The sequence below is a fragment of the Sciurus carolinensis genome, chromosome 6, assembly GCF_902686445.1.
Source record: "Sciurus carolinensis chromosome 6, mSciCar1.2, whole genome shotgun sequence".
Taxonomy (NCBI): Eukaryota; Metazoa; Chordata; class Mammalia; order Rodentia; family Sciuridae; genus Sciurus; species Sciurus carolinensis.
In genome coordinates this window covers 52,788,985-52,811,566 of record NC_062218.1, presented here as the reverse complement: position 1 = coordinate 52,811,566, position 22,582 = coordinate 52,788,985, and the positions used below count along the sequence as shown (strand labels likewise).

Sequence of the window (22,582 nt, the reverse complement as noted above, 5' to 3'; positions counted from 1 at the left end):
CCAGACATTTGGATTCAGTAGGTCCTTCGATAGGATCCAGGAGTCTGCATGTTTACCCAGTATCCTGGATGATTGTGAAGCAAGTTTCCTAAAGATTACACTTTAAATAATAATGATTTTAGAAGAATAAAATAGAAGTCCAAGTGGAGACTTATGTAGGACAAATCAAGGATGCTGTCAGTTGTTTTCCTTTTAAGTGCTGTACATAGGTTAGGCACTAGAGCAGGGGTAAGGGCTCATTTATCCGTCTATTTTTGGTGCTGGGGATCAAACCCAGGGCCTTGTGCATGCTATTCAAGTGCTCTACCACTAAGCTACACCACCACCTTCATTTATTTTTTTATTTTTTATTTTTTATTTATTTATTTATTTTTTTCATTTATTTTTATAAGAAGCAGCAGGATGGAGGCAAAGCAGAGATTGTTAATGAGGACCAAGTAGGCTTATCAGTTAAGATGCAGCATGCCTTTGATTTGGATGCTGAAGACCAAATACAACAAGGAAATGATATGGATGAGGGGGATCCTCTTTTAAACAGAGAATAGCACAGAAGAGTTTTTCTTTCAAAAGTTAACTGTGAAAGAGAAAAAGTAGGAGTGGATGGCAGAAGGAGATCAGGTAACAAACCAAAGAATTAGGATGGGGTGAGAGGGGAGGTCCCTGCAACAAGGGCAGAACTTCTGCAGGTGTATTTATCTCTATGTGGACCTGGGGAATAAAACTATCTGAACCCAGCCTACTCAATCATTAAAAAGAATGAAAATATTACTCCTATGTGTGAGTGTGTATATACACATGTGTGCACACGTGCATACGTTTTATGGTGGCTGAGGGATAGGGAGGCAGAGAGACAACTAAGAAGTAAAAACATCAGGACAATGACACATGTTTGGACATTATGAATTTGTATCTGAGTATTCGATTTTGGAAACTGAAAATTTTGAAACCCTTGAAAGATTGGTCTTTAGAAATAAAAAATAATATTAAGATATTGAGAAAATGTTCCCTGTCTTTGGAACAATTCGGTATAATCCTATTTTTAGTCTTGTTGTGTGCATACATTCAGGTATGTATGTGTATATTTATAAGATTTGATTTTTACAAGTAGTTTTCACGTCATTTTGTTCTCCCCAAATTGCAATGCTTATTTGATTTCAAACCTTTGACTGTATCTTCACCTGAAATATCTTTTTCCTTCTCTGAGTTCATTGAACTTTACCATCTCTGAATCTAAATCACAGGCAAAGATCCTTCCACACACTCCTCTATTCTGAATTGAAGCACAAATTTTATGTTCAAAAGATTCCCAGTAAATTACTGTTCAGTGAATTAATAAAGAAAATATAGGTCGAACCTCTATTAATGGAAACTTTTGGCTTCCTCTGTAGCATCCATCCCATTCCAGCCTCTCCCATCATATAATAGCACTGGTTGGTGGGACTGACTTCACCCTCACCTTTATAAGTGGACCCTGATTGCCTAAACTGATCAATGGAATTCCATCTCTCTACCTATGGTTCACGCATGAAGCTGGTCAACCAGAATAAAGTTCAGCACCTTTCTGTATAGTTGGGAGTAGCTCTCTCTCTTTAAAGAGCATGTGATGTACTGAGGTAATGATTGGATCTGCTGCAATTCATTTGCTAGTGTGGGAGAAGCCAGACCGAGGGTAAAGCCAACACCCAGAAGGAAAGGCATCATTCCAAATGGGAGTCGGAAATCTGATCAAACTACGCTGAAGCCATAGCCACTTCTGGAGGGTACAGTTATTTAAGCCCATGTATTCACTTTATGGGAAGGAGATTTCCTATGACTCATATGCATTCCTATTTTATGTTGAGTTCTCCCTGTTTTTAAATCCTTGGGACACAATATGTAATTTGTCTTCTTGCAACTCAATTCATTTAGAAAAATAAAATAACAGCACGTTCAGAAAGCATTTTCTACCATTGCTGATTGTATTGAAAGTTATGTTCACAAGTGGTAAAAGAATAAATTTAAGAACTCTTTCTACCACAATTTCTGTTCAAAACAATTAGTGTTCTCATGCACTTAGACAGTAGCGATATGGACATTTTATAAATTCATACTATAAGCATTTTCTGAACATGTAAATTCATTCTAGTTTTGTGTAGATGGACATGTAGTGTACATAGACACTTGGCAAAAGATTAGCTTTTGTTTAACATTCCTTAGTGTTTCTTGCAATCTATTAAATGTAGATACCTTTTCGGTGAAACTGAAGAGACCCCAGCAGACAAATGGATTTTAGCATCTCTGTTGTGTACATCTCTAAGCAACACTGCAGTTGGATATAAAGCCGACAGATTTCTGGGTGTATCTCACCATCTTCCGGGCTGCAACAGAATGAAAGAGAAAAGCTGTGAACAGTCGCAAGATTTCACTCATCAGCCATTTGTCTCAGCTATTCAAGGGGAAAATGCTCAATAAAGATTCCTTAAAGCCCGGAGTCTGAAATATAGGGCTTCCTGCTTTCAAACCAGTAATCGATGTGACAGCTCTTATATAAGTGTCTTTCTGACTAACTGCTCTTACTTTTTTCTTCCTTCAGTAGCAGACTTCTTCTGGGAGCTTAAAATCATAAATGCTTTAAGTAATTGAGAATATCAGACATTTTCAATTTAGCCATTTGAACAAATTTCCAAAATATACTTAAAACCATGGTAATCTCCTAGCCTGCAAAAAGAGATTCAAAACTCTTGTTTTTAAAGAAACTAACAAACTCTATTAAATTAATATTTATAAGATAACTCTTTAATGCTAGGACCCCAGTATAATATAATTAGAGAGCTAATTTACAAATTATTTTTATTAAGGTTCTTTGTCTCTCTCTGAAGGATATTCCTGTATTGTTTGCTATGACTATTTTATGAAAATCCAAACGTTTTTAATGAAAAATAAAAATTTGATGTAAAAGAGAAAAATAATCAAATTCTAATAATTGTTCTTAACAATGTAAGCTAAGTGAACACTGAGTATATGCTCAAAAATTTATTCTGAAGTTCTTGAATCTTTTCCTACAACATATGGTAAAATACAGTGATATCGACTTTTGTTCTTTGATGAAGAGAAATTAGTTGTTAATAAAATAATACTTTTTATGTTTTTTGCAGACAAAATAGCATATGCTCTATAATGTAAACTAAATAAAAGGGCTAAAGTTTAAAGATAGACTTCAGATGAAAACAAGCCTTTAAAGTGAACTCTGTCAAATGTTCTAATGTATTATCTTTAACTTCTATCCTCATTCATTTAAAATGCAATGTAATCTTATTAAACAATGTAGCATTTGGATTTGATTCCTTTGTAAAGTGGGTCAGTGGTGAAATGTTAGGGGTAATTATTATTAAACAATAAAGATGTCTTCATTTTATGAAAGTTCTGAATTTCAGCCAAAAGAATTTGTATGTACACTGCACTTGACAATGACAATTAGATTTTATTTCCAATGCTTACTTGATGAGCAAAGAGTTTAACCCTATGGCTCATGCAATGCAGGAATATGCACAGTTCTTTGCCACAGTATCCACGATGCCTGCACAGTCATCCCACGTCTTTCCTGTGTCAGAACAAAGTGCCTCAGAGAGCTTGCATGCTAAATTTGGTTTTTAAATTAAAAAACTCCCTTCTTTTTCATTTGTTTCTCATTGATCTAGCCCTAGATCAACACTGGAAGCAAGTGATCTCGGGTGAAATTCTCAGGTTTTCTCGCAGGGCTTCCTCCCACTGGTGTTTTCTACTTTCAAGTTCTCCATCAGGAGGTTCCCCTAGCCCACGCCACCAGCCACACACACTTATTACTTCATATCATCTTCAGCCTTTGGAAATGTCTCTGTGTTCTATTCCCTGATGACCTTGTTAACTCTGAATGGTTAATAGGAATTAACAGTTCCCATAATAAAAAGTGATCTTGGTGTGTTATCTGCAAAAAGATTGCTTTTCATAGAAACACTGAAGATAACGTCTTATTCCCAAGGCACACTAGAAGGGGAATATTTTAAGGCAGGCAGGTCTTTTCTATGCTGCTTCATCATCCCAATTGCAGCTGCCTATTTTCACCTACGCATGGTACTGGTCCTGGAGGCTCATGTGCAGATTAAAGAAAAAAGAAACAGAACCCTATAATAAATCTGTTGTGTGTATTGCACATTTTATGTGTGGGACAATTAGCCAGTACAATTTCATTCCAATCCATGGGGTAGTCTTATTTTCAGAGGTACCAAATATGTGCTTAGTGGCTTAGTTCCAAAAATATTCAAACTTCATATATAGATGACATTTAAGTAAATGACTACTGTATTAACATATCTTAAGAGTCAGTATATTTTATTATTTTACACCTAGAGAAAGATAAACTAAGAGATTCTGAAAAAAGGCAAGGCAAAATGGAACAGATGCTTGTTTGAAACATTTCTCTAGGTGACATCTCCTCAATGCCTCTATAACCCATGGAGAGTCTAGAAACTGTGAAACCACTCTGCCCCTCAAAAATGTGATGGGAAGGAACTGAAGAGGTGACACTGGAAATACTATCTGCCTAAAAAATAGTAATTGATGCTAAAGATAAATTTTTAAATCTCTGGTTAAAGAATTCATACATATTTCTTCATATGTTAGCTTTTCATAACTTGGAAAATTGAGATATGCCTATAGGAACTAGTTAAAGAGCAGTAGAAAAAACAAGATATCTTTTTTGTTAGTGTTTTACAATGCCTAGAGCAACGTAGAGTAATCTCTGGACTTGTACAATTTATTTCTACCATTTTAGAGCTCTACCATTGTATCACTGTTACTGATTACTAAAAATGCATTAAGAGACATGGCCCAGTGAGTTATAATATGTCTAATGTTATAAACAGTGAACTGAAATGCATTTTTGAGAAGCATTAAACACATTAAGTTATTTTCATAACAAATGGACAAAAGTTGGAGTATGGAGAATGGGCAAAAAGCCAAAAAATAACAATTTAAATGCTTGAAACTTCTTAGGGATAAATTACAAGACCTAAGGAAACATTTATGTTGAAGCAAAATTAGACCTATGGACTTCCAGGAGCTGAAAGTAACTTGACCACATATTATGTTTGCTCTAAAAAGCTTCACTCTTATTAATCAAAGTTTAGATCTGTGAGAGTTACCCTGAGGTGGTGCTCATTTAATTCAATCAAAGGTTGTGGTTATTTGTTTATTTTCTATTGAGTCTAAGTCAAGAACTAATCTGATTATTTAGATTAATGTCAAATCTTCAGTGCTTAAAGAAAAAAAAAAACCCAAAAATCAGTTCTGACAAAGTTTCAGAGCTCAAGTTAAACCCCAAACACTTAAAACAGCTACTGCATTATGACTCTGCTTTCAATCACCTCTTTGAGGATGAGAATCAGGATTTAATGAATGAATTAAACAGCTCAAGAAACCCAAATTGCTATAGTAATAGGAGACATGAACACAGCTACTGCCTAAATCCCCTTTTGAAAATGGAATATTCTTAAAATTCAAACAGTAATATGATAGATACCTGCCATAATGGGTAAAATAAAAAGGATAATAATACCAAATGTTGGCGATGATGTGGAAGAATAGAAACTCTCAAATACTGTTGGTGGGAATTAAAATGTGCAACTCCTTTGAAGAAAAGTTCTGCAAGTTTCTTACAAAACTAAACATACACTTATTCTATGACCTGGTGATTCTGTTTCTAAGTATTTGCCCAAGAAAAATGAAAACATTAACACATAGATCTCTACATGAGTGTTCATAGTCCTCATTTTAGAATCACCCAAAACTGGAAACAGCCTCTGTGTCTGTCAAAAGGAAAATGGTTGAAGAAATTAGTATATTGCTACAACAGAACCGTATACTCAACAATTAAAAGTAGCTGACTCCTTATATTTAAAACAACATGAATGAATCATTAAAATCTTATCTTCAGTGAAAAATTCTTACACTAAGTAAAATATGACTCCATTCACACAAAGTTCTAGAATAGGTAAAACTGATGAAGAAAAATCTTCAAATAGTAATGGGAACTGACTGAGAAGGGGCATGTGGAAACGTTGTGGGATGAAGGTGCTACTCCATATCTAGACAGAGATTTGAGTGACATGGATGTATACATTTAGTGAATCTTATTGAATGGTACACTTAAGATTTATGTATTTTATTATATAGAAAGCTTGTTTTCACACTGAACCGTAGTTAATGATATGCATGCTGAATTGTTTAGGGGTAAAATTTACTGATGTCTGCAACTTCAGAAATGTTTTATGAATTTTGGTTGGACAACAGGATGAAGAGGCAGGTAGATATGTATTAAAGCAAGTACATTAATAAAATTTAATTGTGGAGTCTAGGTGATGGACATTTACATAATCGCTGAGGGTTTGCGTTTCCCCAAATAATCACCTGGCATAAATTGAACAAAACGTCTGGGAAGTTTTATGGCTTGTAAGATCAAGTTCAGGAGTTACACTGGGGATTTTCATTGTGGAATGTCTTGGCCCTACATCTGTCTGCTCTTTTGCTAAGGTTGCCAGACTTTGGCTGTCTGTGCAGCTGCTAAGAGCTTTTTAAAAACCAGCAAAATGTTTGTTGTTTTGATAGTCTGTCTCTAATGTAATGATTTGTGTATTTAGTTGAAGGCAGTAAGACAAAGAAAGGAAAATAAATTCTGGAGTCAGAAAACTTAGACATACAAATAGTTTAGCTGCTTAGAATTGTGATCTTAGGAAAAAACATTTTTAACTTCTCTGAGACTCAGTTTCCTCCACTGTGAAATAGTAATAATTATGCAAAGTATCTCAAAGTTACTGCACAGATCAAATGAGATCATGTGTGGGAAAACAAGTAAAAAAATGTGAAGGACTAAGAAGTTGGCTGCAATCCATTTCACATCAGTGTGTTTACTTAGCTTTATGCTTGCATATAGTCCTTAGTTATTGAAATCATCCGCTATTCTGTAGCATTCTTTATTTGCTTGCAGTGCTTAAATAAGACTTTGGTTAAATAAACATTCCATGAGGCTAAGAAAAGAAGGTGTGACCCCACTGACAACCACTCAACGTTTTGCAGATTTTAGTGATGACGGATAAATACTTGGCGTTTGTCAGCTAGCAGAGATGGGAACCAGAACTCCTGCTGCAGCAAATATATCCAAGTTTCTCTTTTTGGAAGTAATTCTTTTGTTGTCTGTTAAGTGAAAAGGCAAAGAAAGACTCGGGAAATTTAAGAGGGATGAGGGAAGGAAATGGTATCCTTTATTTTTTGGAGCAAATGGGTAGGGAGGAAAGAGATTACATGGTAGACAGAATGATCTGTAGGATCTCTCTTCAAATATTCGCACCTCCCAACCCCCATCCTCTTAGGTACATATGAATATACCTAATTCTGTGCCAACATCACAGATTAGCCTTCATGTGGTTTTAGTGAAGGAGATTTCCTCAAGGTGGTCCCTATTGATCATAGGTCTGTATAATCAATAGTGAGGGGGCAAGGAAGGCATGACTGTGAGTGTGATCCAGTTATTATTTTAGGTTTCACAAATTCTTCAAGGTAATTGTAGAGTCGAATCCACATTCATAAACACAGACAGATGCTGGATATCTATTAACGACTCTTTTTTTTTTTTTTTTTTTTTTTTTTGGTGCTGGGGCTCGAACCCAGGGCCTTGTGCTTACAAGGCAAGCACTCTACCGACTGAGCTATCTCCCCAGCCCCTCTACTTTTTTATATGAAAGAAGTACTTCCATAAAAAGAGAAGCCCCGTTAACTGAGAGAAAAGAAACAAGATATTTTCCAAAGTACCTCTACATATAACCATTGAGTCTCCCTACTATCTCATTTTGTTCATTATCTTCCTCCTGAGAGTTTTTGTGAAACTTGTGCTTTGGGTGGAATCCTCCTGTATTTTCCTCATAGAAAGTCTTAGCAAGTTTGGTGCCCCCCGGGAGCCTTCAAAAAAGTAATTGCAGTAATTCCCCTCACTTCGGCAGCCTATTGTTTCATAGGAGCATATGGCTGGCTCTGTGACTTCCTCTGTGAACACAAACAGAGATCAAACTCTGCCCTGGAGCTGTTCGGGTTCAGTCAGAAATGAAATTTGACTTTTAGAAGCACAAGGAAATCTGAAGTGCAATTGAATTCTCTTTCAGCAGCTACTATGGGCCTCTTTATGCAAGGCCATGATGGGGCTCAGGCAGGCACCTTTTACAATTTTGGGGCTGCATTCTGGTCTCCATCTTCCCATTGCTATTTGTTTACCCCTGTCAGGACCTTCACCATTTGCCATTTCTCCACATTCCCTTGGGAGAATGGATAAATAAATAATGGATAGGGTTACCAAGTGCCTTACTCAGTTTTTCTACTTAAAAGTAAAAACTATATTTAAGCATTAAATAAAATAATCACCATCAGTTTTCTGACATTATACTTAAGAATGAAATAAGGCTAAAAATATTACTATTGAATTGCATGTCATCTTAAATGTACTGATTAAGGTGATACTCAGGAGGGCCGGGAATGGTGGGTGCCATTTGTGGTGAGTCTGAAGAGGCTGAGGGGTTAAGAGCTGAACAACATGACTGTTTGCTCTTGCTACAGGAGTACCTCTTACAAAGCCCAGGCTTACAGGCCAGAAGAAAACCAACATGTAGAATGCAACATTCTTTAATCTTCAAAGTAAAATGTTTCTTATTCTGTCTTGGCCTCTTCACCAACCTCCTACGCTTTCTGGCTAGAGAGTCTCTGGCCTCTCCATTTTCCCCTCTGCTTTTCTTGCTGTTTTCCCCTTTATGGTATCTGACTGGGAATCACATGGGGTCTTCAAATAGCTCTTTAGGTTCTGTTCTTACTAGATCTTGTGATTCTTAAAGCTAGCGGAGGCCTGTGGCTGGCGGAGTCTGAGTTTCAGATTCTAGAGTCTCTGCTGGATGAACATTGCACCATAGAATACATGGCAAGAACACAGCCCTTTCTTACTGTGTATAGTGAGGGTCAGTGAATTTTTAAAGATATATACATTTTTAAAAGTTCTACAAAAATATATACAACATACACATCTATTACATATATAAAGATCCAAACTATAAACATTCTATATAAATATAAAAGTACATAAATACATACATATACATACATGTCTGTATATATTTATTTGCATATAAATTGGTGTATATATTTATATATTTGAATACAACTTTTAAAAAGTTAAGATCAACTTATTTTTAAAGATATATATTTATATATTTGTGATTTTAAGATACATATATATGTATATATAAACTAAAGAAGCATATATTTGCTTCCACATTTTAATCTGGAAATATTTTTGCACCTAATTCGAATCCAGGCTGTATCATTTTTTAGTCTCTAAAAATTGGACAAATTAATCCACTAAACCTGTTTTCTTTCTTTCTTTTTCTCTGTGGTACTGGGGATTGAACCCAGGGGCACTTTACCACTGAGCTATACCTGCAACCCTTCTTATTTTATTTTGAGAAGACAGGTTCACAGGCTGGACTCAAACTTGTGATCCTCCTGCCTCATGCTCCTGAGAACTACAGGTGTGCCCTACTGCATCCAGCTTCTATTTTTGCATTTCACATCAAGATTTTCAACCTCTGAAGCTCACTGTTTTCTCCCGATATCAATGATGTTCAAAGGTCAATCAGTACTCAATTATCATACGTTACACTGGAAATAATTCAACTCATTAATTTTCATTATATCCAAAGTCTGGGTCATTCATTACAACATGCAATTATTTCCTGCTATTATCCACTAGAATTTTAGGACTCAATATAGTAAACTTTATCTAAACAGTACTTGGCCCTTCATTCTTAACTATGTTATTAGGTAAAGTGATGCTGTAATTCTCTTCAGTAACATTACAGGCTTCATCAGTGTTGCCAGAAACAGTGATACGGCTTTACAATGACCTGAGATAATTGGTCTAGTCAAATTTAACTTATTCAGCTAATGAAAAAGAGAATTTTTGATAAAAAGGAATTATTCCATCATCTCATTTACTATGATAGCAGGAAATGTTGTCCAATATTTTAATAATTAATTATTTCCCATAAGTTGCATAAGTATATAATAATTGTCCAATCCATTGTGGTTGTCAGTGCCAATGGCCTCTTCTTACAGGTAAGAGACACTTTATTTGTTTTTAAAAAGTTTTTTAGTTGTCAATGGATCTTTTTATTTTATTTATTTATTTATATTTGGTGCTGAGGATTGAACCCAGGGCTTCACACATGCCAGGCACATGCTCTACCATTGAGCCACAACTCCAGCCCCGTGAGAGACACTATCTACTGTGGTAGTCTAAGAGGTGACAGAAGACCATGAGGCCCCCAAACATGACCCACGGGACTGAAATCCTGATGGCTAGACTTACAAAAGGAAGAAGTCAGAAAGGCTCTTTGGGGAGGGCTTAGAAAGAAGGTGAAAAGGTGGCATCTGTTTATCATATTAATAATGATAACAGCAAATACGTATAGCTTTGTTGTATGTCAGAGTTTCAGTGCTGCCAGCTTAGCTCTCAGGTTCATGCTTTAATTCATATGAAGACTTGAGAGAAGAGTTAGAATTAAAGTTTTCTTTTTCTTTCTTTTTTTTTTTCTTTTAGCATTTTGCAGTATTCTTTTTCAGGAATCTCCTTTTTCAGAATCCTGCCCAACACTAGAGGTTCTGTAAATACTATACCTAATAGAATCCTGTGGTGTTACTGTGTCTGTCTATTGGCATGCAATGATAATTTACATTTTTTTGCATAACTGTCAAAAGATGACACTTATGCCAATATGGAAATGTGCATTTCTAGACAGATGTAAGAGCTATTTTCAACAAAAAGCAAATGCTTTATGCAAATAGAAGAGGCTGGTATCTATGTTTTACCATGAAAATACCATGTTTCACCATGAGATTTTTCACTGGACAGTAAAGCCTTTGAGTTTAGAAAGCTTACCTTAAATATCTCTATAGTCCCTAGCACTAACAGATAGTCTGGCACTAATAGGTTCTCAAAGAAGCAATCCCCCAGGGGACTTTAAAAGGTGCTGTCTGTGTGGTATGTATCTGTGTGGAAGACTGTGGTCACAGGGCTGACTGTGTCATCAACAGCTTCATTTCACCATTAGGGATGGGTTTCTTACAGTCTCTTGTGGCCCTCAACAAAACAAAATTATTGAGTTGGGGATGTGTATTAGTGTAGAATGCTTGCCTAGCATGTGTGAGGCTCTGGGTTTGATCCTCAGCATTGCAAAAAACAAACCAAAACAAAACAGTTTTATGAAATACATATTAACAGACATTTTATGCAGATGAGTAAAAAACGGGAGAAGATGACTGATAGTAATACCAGAGGAAAGCATTGTTGACATTAAGGAATATTTCCTTCCACATAAAAATGTAAATATATAAATGTATATGTAGGCAATATGCATGGAGACAGGGAGGGCATGTGATATGTACATTACTTTGGAATCCACTTTTTCACCTAATGACACATCACTCATGAGCTTAACCTTTGTATTTTTAACCTCTCTGAGCCTTCATTCCATTATCTATCAAATGGGGATAACCATCTCATCTGATTGTGTTATCATGACAAATAAAATTATCCACGTACATAATTAGCTTTCCAGTTTGATCACACATAGAGAAGGATAAAGCATCCCAATGCTGGTCCAAGTTTCTTCTTTACTTTTGGTAAAATTTTACTTGCCGTAAAGGTTTGATGCTGAGACTCCACACAAGTGGCACATCATCCAAAGTTGCCCCTGAACTTGTTTTGTTTGGCCTGCACTAATCAACCTTCTGTTTTTGAACCCACATAGCAAGCTGGATTTTCTGTATCTTTTAAAATCAGAAGATCTCAGGGCATCAGGCCTATGACTAAGTTCTCCTGACACCTGCCCAGCCTGTTCTGTGCCTTTAACTTACTTATTGGTGTCATTCCTATTGCATCTAGATTCATCAGCACTGGTTTAGAGTCCAATGAATGAGGTGACAGACAGTTCCCAGCTTACAGTTGTTTGACTTACTCTTTTTTTTGACATTGGATTAGTGTGAAAGCAATATACACTCAGTAGGAGTTGCACTTCCAACTTTACATTTTGATCTTTATCTGTGCCAGTAATGCTAGGCAGCAACCCTGAGCCTTGGTTGCTGGTAAATTACCAGGATCAAGAGAGTACTTGATCAGTACCCTCTGTACCAACACTCTTTAGAATACTCTGCAGGTTAGCTGTTTTAAAAGCTGTTTTGATTGACAATATTTCAATATAGTCAATGAATTTATCAAGAAGTAAGTCAAGAAGCATCTGTAAATGACAAACACTCCACAAAGGAAGCTCACCAAATAACCACATTTTGGGAGGTAAGTTTGCAGTGGATGCTTGCATCAGTTTTAGTGCAATAGAATTTCCCACATAAAAAAAAACACTTGCTTTGCTATGAAACATAAAATTTGGGATCTAGAAATGGTAATTACTTAAAAATGTATAAAAAGCTCACCACAATCTGTACTTTCTTAATAAATTGTGCATCATAACCAAAATAATTACTTCAAAGCTTCAAAAGCTCTTGAGCTGAAATCAAGAGTCCAAATCATAAAATAAGCCATAGATTTGAAAAAAATAGCAAAAATGACAAGTGGCAGGGTGGTACACAGGAGCAGCTCTCTGAGAAAGTTTGTTTGGCTACAAATGATGGACTCAGAAAACTAAGGAAAACGGAAAAGAAAACAAAATTCCAGGCTCAAAGTGCAAACTATCAATTCCTAAACAAAAGCTCTTCAGAAGGAGAGCAGTGGCAGATGAGTCTCACAACATCCGAGTCCTTTTACTCTGTAGATTACCGTGTCCCCAAGAGCAGGAAGTTTTATTCATTATCTCTATTTCTCCAGCACCTAGCATATTGCCTGGCTCATTGAAGGCTCTTCATCCATGTTTACTGAAATGAATCCGATTGAACATTCCAGGCTGACACCCTGGAAGATGACGGGTCCTGTTCCAGCACCAGCTTGCCCCATGTCACTGTTGGAAATGGCACTGGGTGGGAAGGGCCATGGATTTGAGTTCATGTAGTTCATATAGTGTCTTCAAAGGACAAGGCTAGCTGGCAAAAGAAAGAAACAGGAATGGAACTTCAAAAGGAGGATTCTACTCTACTGCAGTAGTTCATGGTTTCTCAAAAGGAGGGAAAGATATTAACAGAAAGGCCATCTTCCAGCCTCCCCCAAAGGCAGGAGTGGTTTAGAGTTGGTTTCTAACTTGAGTTCTTTACGTGATCAACTGTGTGACTTTGGGCTTGTTTCTTACCCCCTTAGTACTTCAAATACTGAACCAGGAGAGGAATATCTATTTCATAGCATTATTGAAAAGATTTAAGTGAAATAATACATGGGCACTATGGGGTAGAAGAAAACACAAATGAGCAGGGAACATATTTCAGAAAGGTAATTCTATCTATTATGTCTAAACATGCTTATAACTCTGTTGGAGGCTTTTTCCCCACTTAATTACTGATTCAAATATTTATTGAGTCCTTTAATGCACAAGAGTAAATTTAGAGACAAAAATAAATAAAACCATGACCTTTTCTAAAGTCCTTTCTTAGGAGTTCATGAAAACTCTCATTATTATCCTGTGGTATTTTTATTTAATGATAACATATTGTGAAATCTCCTATAAGACAGATTAATTCTTCTGAACAGGGATAGAAAACCTGTAGTTCCTTCTTCCTCCCCTGATCTGGTATCATTTCACTGCCAACAAGTTTTTGACTAAATTGCTCTACTGTAGAGACTGACAAGTTATTTTTTCTTTCTTTCTTAATAATCAAGTATAATATGTCATTAGGTGAAGCAGAAAAAAGGACCCTGTAATTCTGCCAATGGTTAGTTCAAGAATAGAAATAGCTCTTCATGCAGACAGGCACATGGGCAGGAGGAGATAGTGATTAGCAAACGTTTAGGTCTCTCCTCCAATGGAGGTATTACTTTTGGTTTTCAAAACAGTATAAATTATTAAGAATCATTAGTCTTCAGCTAGGACAAAATAAAGAGACTGATAAACTTCACTGATGAAGGAATCGAGGGCAGTAAACTGCTTTTAGTACTTAGCATTTGATTCAAAATTAGCAAAATACAACATAACTGATGTTTATTGAGAACTTACTATGTACCAGACACTATGCTAAGCACATTCATCCCATTTAATTCACACAATGAGTCTATAAGGTAGTTGCTATCCTTATCCTCAGTTTACAGATTGAGGGAAATGAGGCTTAACAGATGCTACAGGACTTGCTAAAGGTCACATTATAGCAAGCACAATGACAAGACTCAAACCCATATTTATGCTTTTAACTGCTATATAACATTACCTGCACAGAATGCTCAGGAACTGAAGTATATTTTTATTTTTGTTTATTCATCCCATGCATAGTTATTGAGAGCATACTTTATGCAAAATATTGTGCTAGGAATACATCATTTTTTTCCTACTTTTTCTTTGTGAAGGCCCTGAATTATTGTGGCTTAAAAGTCAGCCCTACTCTTGGTTCTTTAATTTTTCCCTGTATAATAAGAGTAGAATGATATTTTCTGCCTAGCTCAGAGGACTGTGTAACACACAAGGCCCAAGTGTCTAACAGAGGAGGTCTGCCAGGCTAGTACAAGCTGGTGTGTATGGGGGAGTGGGAGGAGCTGCCAAAGAGACAGGGTGTTCCACCCACCAGGGATCCCTCCATCCAAGCACAGCAATGAGAATGGGAAAAGGACATGACAAGGACTGGGCATACCATACTCCTTCTAGCTCTTTGTGCCCTTTGCTGAACACAAACATTAACACATCGAGTGGGAAGTGGGAAAGGAGCACTGATGCTCTTCATGGGGCGTCACTATTCTTTTCCCGAAGAGAGACAAGAGTCCAGGATGCAATGCAAAGTCCCTTCTTTACCAGGAATAGGAAAATTCTCTTCAGAAGAGGAGAAAGGGGTACTGAAAACTATTTGTAGAGCATTGTAGAAATGAGAAGTGAGATTAATGCTTCAATGCAAATATATGACATTGTGGCTAAGGCTGTTTGATTTGGGGCAGAAAAATTTTTAAAATGTTAGACAAGTGGGTCTCCAAACTTTGCATATCATGCATTCCTACCAATTAAAAAAAATTCAGCATGCACTTCTAATATGAGCGTGAATTTATTGAGAAATTATGCATTTTATTTATTAGACATTTAAATGCATAAAAATAGAAATTAGAAAAAGAGACTATGAAATACAAAGTCATAGATCAAAGTTATCAGGTCATCTTGCACATGTCACTTTGAAGTCCATAGGCTTAGCTTGAAGCTTTCAAACTTAAAATGTGCATCACAATCTGGGTGGGGCCTGATAATTTACTTTCTATTAAGTTTCCACCTGATTCAGGAACCATTGGCTTAGTCTATCCCAACCATAATTCTGGTGAATACCTCAAAATAAATTTGTTTTTAAATGTCAGAGACAGGATATGATAATGTTAAATTTTGATGTTACAAACATTAATTTATGGTTTTTAGTAATTTGCCATGCACTAGCCAATGTGACTTACTTACATAGTATTTTATTAGCAATGAATATTCTATGTAACATGACAATTTATACAAGTAAGAATTCAGGTATCTTAATTAGCGGTATCTAAAACATGATAATTACTTTCAGTAAATCTTTACCCATTCAGTTCTCTAAAATGGGTGTCTTTCCAAGCTTTTGCCTGACCAATATCAGGAGGGCAACTCCTTATATTTTCAGTTGACAAATTACCTCTTTTTAAGATCCCATCGTTATGTTTGATTGTGTAAATACCAAATAAATGCACGTGTATGTCAATGGAACAATGCAGGGTCTAAATAAAATTTAACTGTTGGAAGGAGGCTCGGTACCTGACAAAATTATTGTATGAGGAAAATTTGTTTTGCCTTCTTTATCTCTTCCATTAGAATTTTTCTCTCTCTTATTCCCAAGTCCTGTTCTTGCTTTTATTTTCCATCTATTAACATCAGGTAAGAGCCTGAAATATGATGTATCAGCAGAGATACATTTAAAAGGGAATTTTTGAAGTTGGGAAGGCACCCAGCATCCCAGCATCCATGGGAAAGAAGCAATAATGTTGATGTGCTGGTGGTAAGGTTGATATTTAAAGCAGACTAGCTTCTAGGCCCAAATCATACATAACATGTAGACTTAGAGCTAATTTCACTAAGCAAAGAGTAGCTTCAGCATAGCTTCAGTAAACACCCAAGTACATTCCAAATGAACACATGGAGAGAAATGTTTTCAGATGCCATTCAGGATACACATTAGAGAAATCTTAGGAAGTAGATCCAAATCCACACCTTAGCTCAAACTTAAGCAGATGGAAGACTATGGGAGGCTCCAGGACCACAGTGATATGGCATCCCGCATGACAAGCACCCCTGAGAAGCCAAGCATTGCTTGGCAGATTATTCTGCGAGGCCTCCTGGAGAGTGTGCATTCAGGTTGCAAATCCTATTTGGTTTGCACTCCAGGTTTTACTCCCGCTCCCTGCAAGGTTTTATCCTAATTTTAAAAATTTACAAGTTTTGTTTTGTTTTGGCCTTCTTTCATTTCTTTCCCTTGAATTCATGTCTCATTGGCTTACTATAAACTGACATCATGTTGCAAACCAAAGGACATGCAACAATACCCACTTTACAAATTAGCATATGAGTTAGCAAAGAGCCCCAAATGGTGAGAAGATTGGAAAGTGGCAGTGTTCCAGGCAAGGGCAAGGGCAAAAGCAATGAACTAGAAGGCTTTCTGCCTCCTGCTCTAAACATATCACTTTAAGGAGTGTTCACATGAAAGCAAATGGGAAAGGTAGAAGATATGCACAGGTGTGCTATTGCTCACTCTATTAAAATTCCAGAGATTCATAACAGATGGCTAATATGCCCATAGCTGATGAAAACTACCGGAAGGGTGTGAGGTGGTAGCATCAGCTGGGCCTGCAGTGTCAGTGAAAGGTATAAAGACCCATCCTTTTGTTCAAGGTGAAATCTTGGCCATGCTGTCTGGACCTGCTGCAAGGAGCACTTGTACCAGGGATGAGTGACAACTCAGCAAGAGTAGCAGGGAATTTGGAAAAGGTGGTTCAGTCAGAAGTGAAGAAATAGCAAGAAGCCCGGCAGAAGAAAAGAATCAGTAAGGAACTAATCTGTTTGGATCTGTGGGGGAGCTTAAGTACGGTTCACCAGTGGAAGTTTGCACAGGTTGGCAGCTAATGCTGCAGCGAAACATCTTATAGAATACAGTCCATTCTTTCCCAAGGATTTAGGTGGGCAGAAATTAATTTCTATTTAATGTCTATACTACAGTTTCTCTCTCGTCCTCTCTCTCTCTTAGTGCAATTCTACGTTTTAAGAATGTCTTTCTTTTCCAAGTTGACTAATTGGAATTCCAAGAATTGGAGTGTGCATAAGCTTCATTTCTAAAGCATGAATAAATGAAATCCCCAGCAATGTGCACAAATTCATTTCTCTCCGCTATGAATTATGAAATGCAGTCTCCATTGCAATTTAAACACATTGCCTGAATAAACATACAAATCTAGAAAAGAAATGTCTGTTTTCTTCTTTCACCACTATATTTTTGCTTTCTTACACACACAGACACACACGCACACACATAAAGATATTTTTTTGGGTCAAGCATAAAGTGTTCTACCAGAAGGGAGTAACATCAAATAAAAATAATAGCAGGGGTAAAGAAAAACATCACACAGTCTACATGGAGCCAAGAGGAAGACTTGGAAAACAAAGAGTAAGAAGTTGTGGGGCAATTTTCCCAAACCTCGAGCAAAACTATTTTTGTTTTGTCCTTTGAAAATGAGAAAATACTATTATGATAACATTAAAATAATTTTTAGGTAAAAAGTAAACTACCTCAAATTCCACTAATGTATATAACTATCATAATGAATTTTCCAAAGCTTAACCATATGGATATCTTCTTTTATATAATTAAAATCATATGGGACTGGTTTTTTTTCTTTGGTGGGAGGAGGTATGAGTTCTTTTTAAAAAAATCACTTTGTCATAAACACTTTTCCATTTAAATAATTTCAACATGGTAATGTGAAAAACTGTACATAGAAAATTCAGACGGGGAATTATGAAAGACTAGTAAATATATAAAAATACTCAATCTCACTAGTAAGCAGGAAAAATGCAAATTCAATTCAGTGAGATATATCATTTTATACTTATTCAATTAGAAAAATAAAAATATGAAAATAATAAGTGTTTAAAAGGAGATAAAGCAGTGTACTGATCAATGGGAAGGTAAATTGACACAACTGCTGGAGAACAACTTAAAGAACTGAGTAGAATGGAAGTTGTGCACATTCAACAACACTTCAACCCTGCTCCTGTGTCTATCTTGTAGATAGGACTATTCAATAGGATTTCCTTTGATGTGGAAGTATTCTGTGTTGAACAACATGGTAGTTACTGGCTTCATGTGGCTATTGAGCACTTAGAAAGGACTAATGTAACTGAGGAACTGAATTTTTAAATTTTAATTAGGTAAATTTAAATCTCAATACTCCTAGCAATATATGTAACCACAGAATTACCAAAACTGAATGTTTTCCTTTTTTGATATTTTGCTAATTTTCAATGTGTAGAATTCTATTTCTCATACAGTATGTACTTTTCCAACTATTAATAGACTTGAATGTTTTTGCTTGTGTTTGTTTACTTCAATCATCTGTCCATACCTTTTTGTGCATTGTTAGCTGAAGTCTTTGGTATAAATTCCAGCTAATCCCTTTTTCTGGCAATAGTTCCAACTCATTTTATAATATTCTGCAATTTCTTTTTAATTTATATCCTCTAGAACTTCAGTACAATTTTTCCCATTGTATTTTCCTTGAAGCATTAAATTATTAGTGCATTTTAGCTTATGGTTTCTTGTTTGAAGATTGAAGCAACTTTAGTTAAAATCAACATGTTCAACTATACAAAAACTAAATTGCCATTGAAACAAAACAGAAATCAAACACTGGATTGCACTGGGTAAGACAAACTTGTCTAGAATGTGAAGGACTTATTTAGTTCTCAAAGAAACAATCCACTGAGCAGTATAGGAAGGTTTATTGCTCATTTACTTAGTGTCCCTTGTCTGTTAAACACTTTATTTCACTGTCATGGGGTTTCTATTTTTGTTGTGGAGAAATTTACTTCCCATTTAACAGTAGTTCCTCTATAGGTAAAGTCTTTTCTATCTCATTGCTTTAAAGATCTTCCTTGGTATTCTGTGGTATCATTCCATTTTCTATTTTCTCTTTCTGAAACTCTTGTTAGAACTATACTACCTCATTCTAGTTTTTTAATAACCCTTTTTTATATTTTCTATATTTTTATCATCCCCTATTTCTGGCCATTTCCCTTATATCCATCTTCCCTAATGTCATAACATTAGGATTCATTTTGACATAATTGTAAAGCATGAAATATAATTTGCTCTAATTCAGTTCCTAGTACTTCCCCTTCCCCACCTTTCTCCTCCCCTTGATTCCCTTCCCTCTACTGTTCTTTCTGTGATTTATTGTTTTAATTTTAATAGTCATTTTTTTTTTTCACTTCTGGAATTTGAGTTCTTTTCCAAGTATTCTTGGTACTTTTACCTACTCTCTCTTTTTTTTTTTTTTTGGTCTGATTTTCAATTCATCTCTTGTATTTTTAATAATTTAAGACATATTTACTCTAAGTCATTATCAGGTAACAGTATTAACTAAAACTCTTGGGTTAAATTATATTGTTTATTTTTCAGGTTCATTTTCATTTTGTTTTACAATAGCTCGTGATCTCAAATTCAGTAGGACTTTATTTGCAGATTCTGGAGATGCATTGCTTCTGGACTATGATGACAGCATGGCGATGATTTCTGAGAAGGCTGAGTCAAGCAAGCATCCTAGTTTTCTCCTGGTGCTGGTGGTCCATTTCCCTGGACTACCTTCATGAAACATGAAGCCTTTTGAGGGTCCTGGTTTGAATCAGAACGCTAACAGGAAACAAGTGGATGATCTAAGGGGCAAATCTGTTCATCTAGGGATTGGTTATAAAGGTGGGGATGGCATATGGGAACCACAAGGAACTTGAGGTTGACCAAATGGCACTGTCACTACTCCTAAATCCTAAGTGAGGAGAGGAGGGAAAGTTTCCTGAAACCCAAAATGAAAGAGATGTATAACACAGGCCTCCTTGGTAGACCTACAGCTGTGGAACAAAACCAATTCAAAGGGACCTCATAGGGAGGGAAACAGAAGAATAAATACTGTGACTTTTCTTGTATCTTTCACTCCAGACTCTTTCCAGGGCTACCCATTGACAAAGCCCAGCTGGAAGCCGCAGGACAAGGGAATCAGGTGACAAAGGTGGAAAAGGGCGGGAGTGGATCTAGAGAGGAAAGAGCAGTCATTCAACAGATGATATCAGGTAAGTTTCTTAGTCTAATTCCTGTCCCCAGCTCATGTTCCAACTGCAAGCCCCTCAATGTTCCAGCAATTCCCTCCAGGAAGTCCTATAGCATTGGTCCATGCTGCCTTCCACCTCGGTTTTTATTCCCTTTTCATTTTTGACCCTGGAACTTTCTCTTACATTCCTGGGAGCTCAGTTCCACATTTCAAAGTGTGTTTGTTTATTTTCTGCAACTCATCTGACTTGTAGCCTTTAGGGTTACCTAGTTCAGCATATTGCTGGAAAAGAAGACAAGTTATCTCACCCAATTTTACATAGACTCTATGATGCAGATACTATTAAACGTTTTAAAGAGGAAAACACTGAGACTGGGTTAATTCCCAGGGGTCACTGAACTATATATAAGCCTGGGATTGGAACACTGACTCCAAGACCCAGGCTCTTTATGCTACAGTAAATATTAGGTGCAAGCAAGCTATCAGAAGAGTGGCAGTTGTCAGTAAAAAAAAAAAAAAAAAAAAAAAAAAAAAAAAAACAGAAAGAGAGAGAGAGAAAGAAAAAAAATTAGAAAAATTAGGAAGGAAGGCTTATAGATTCGAGTAATACTGAAAGAGTATCTGTAAAGTCACAAAATAAGACAGGCTAGTAGACAAGAATACTAGAATACTAGAGATACACTGAGCAGGGCTGAGCTTTAGGCACTCTAGATTGCAGGTGTGAATCTAACATTGCTTCTTCTAACTTTTTTAAAGGGGGAAAAAAGGTAACTTCTGAGAAGTTATTCTCTTCTGGGCAATATATGATGATTAAACAAAAAATCCTTCTTTTGAATTGTCTGAGCATTTACAACAAAATTTCCCATGTTGCTTCAAAACAGAATCACAAGCCTCTAAATGGACAAAACGGTCCACAGGAACCACAGAAAGAAAGTAGGTTCAGAACACCACAATCTAAAATTCAGACTCTGGTGTCAAGAATTGAGGACACAAAGAAGTAATTCTTATTCCAGTTTATGCTGTATCAGGTCAAAAAAATTGTTTCGTGTATAGAAGGGACTCAAAATAATGATATGTTAAGAACACAGAGTAAATTACATTTTGAAACTTTTGTTTTATGAGAGAAAAGAAAAATCTTACTTTGTTGAGAAATCAGTACAAGGAAAAAAAAAATCCCCTGGAATGCAATAACATGCATTCTACTTGAAGAAAATTTCAGAAGTAGGTAAATACAATCTGAAAACTAGCTAAATCTTGAAAATTATTTAGAAAGTGTCACTGATTTTGGAGGATATAGTCAGAAAATGGTGGTGGGGGGGAAGGAGTAAGATTTCTTAAAATAAGGGAAAAAAAGAAATTTTCCTAATATGTACCTTTTTGAATATTTTGGGATATGTTATTTAGGGGATAAATTTTTGTAGACTGTTTACATTAGAACACATTTGTAGTATTTTGTGATTATTAACAGGTATACATAATTAAGTATTGAAGGAAATTTACTTAAGAATGTACCTTGCACACCAGGAATATGAATTTTGTAGATAAGAAATAAACAGATGCTTTAATTCTTCAAAGCCATTTGATAAAGGCACATAACTAGATTTTAATCCAAATTCTAATTAAGTTAGTAAGGTATCAAATATGAAGCTGACATGCTAACCAGGTTCTAGTTTTGCTATACTGGTAAACTTTATGTGAGGATGTCAAATATTTTTTAAAAAGAAACTATATATAAACCAGATGATACTTAATTGGAAAAAACAAAAATTGTCTTAAAATTTAAAAAGTAAAAAATAGTAGGTTAATTATGAAGAATAGGATACTAATATTTAATGGACTAAATTAAATATTAACAACTGCTTAATTCATAATAAAAGGGAAGAAAGATGCAGTACTTCAATGAAATGCAGAAAAAAACCATACTGTATTTTTCTGACCTAAAAAAAGATCAGAAGCTTCACAGAAAAAATCCCGTTGGTCTTATTAGTCAAGTGCTGATATGAAATATTTTTTTCTGAATACTTGATGTCTATAAATAAATTGAAGCACATTCTATGGCCCTGATAGTTTGGCTCT

General features: G+C 35.9%; 1 protein-coding gene across 2 annotated transcripts in view; it reads right to left on the bottom strand.

Annotated features, from left to right (window-relative positions):
- The window catches only part of Rgs7bp (regulator of G protein signaling 7 binding protein), a 95,853-nt gene that overhangs the window by 28,284 nt on the left and 44,987 nt on the right, over positions 1-22,582 (bottom strand). For both annotated transcript variants that reach the window (XM_047555676.1, XM_047555675.1), the window contains exon 3: positions 2,227-2,357. In XM_047555676.1, the coding sequence (XP_047411632.1) occupies positions 2,227-2,357 (131 nt within the window). The remainder of the gene's footprint in view (positions 1-2,226; positions 2,358-22,582) is intronic.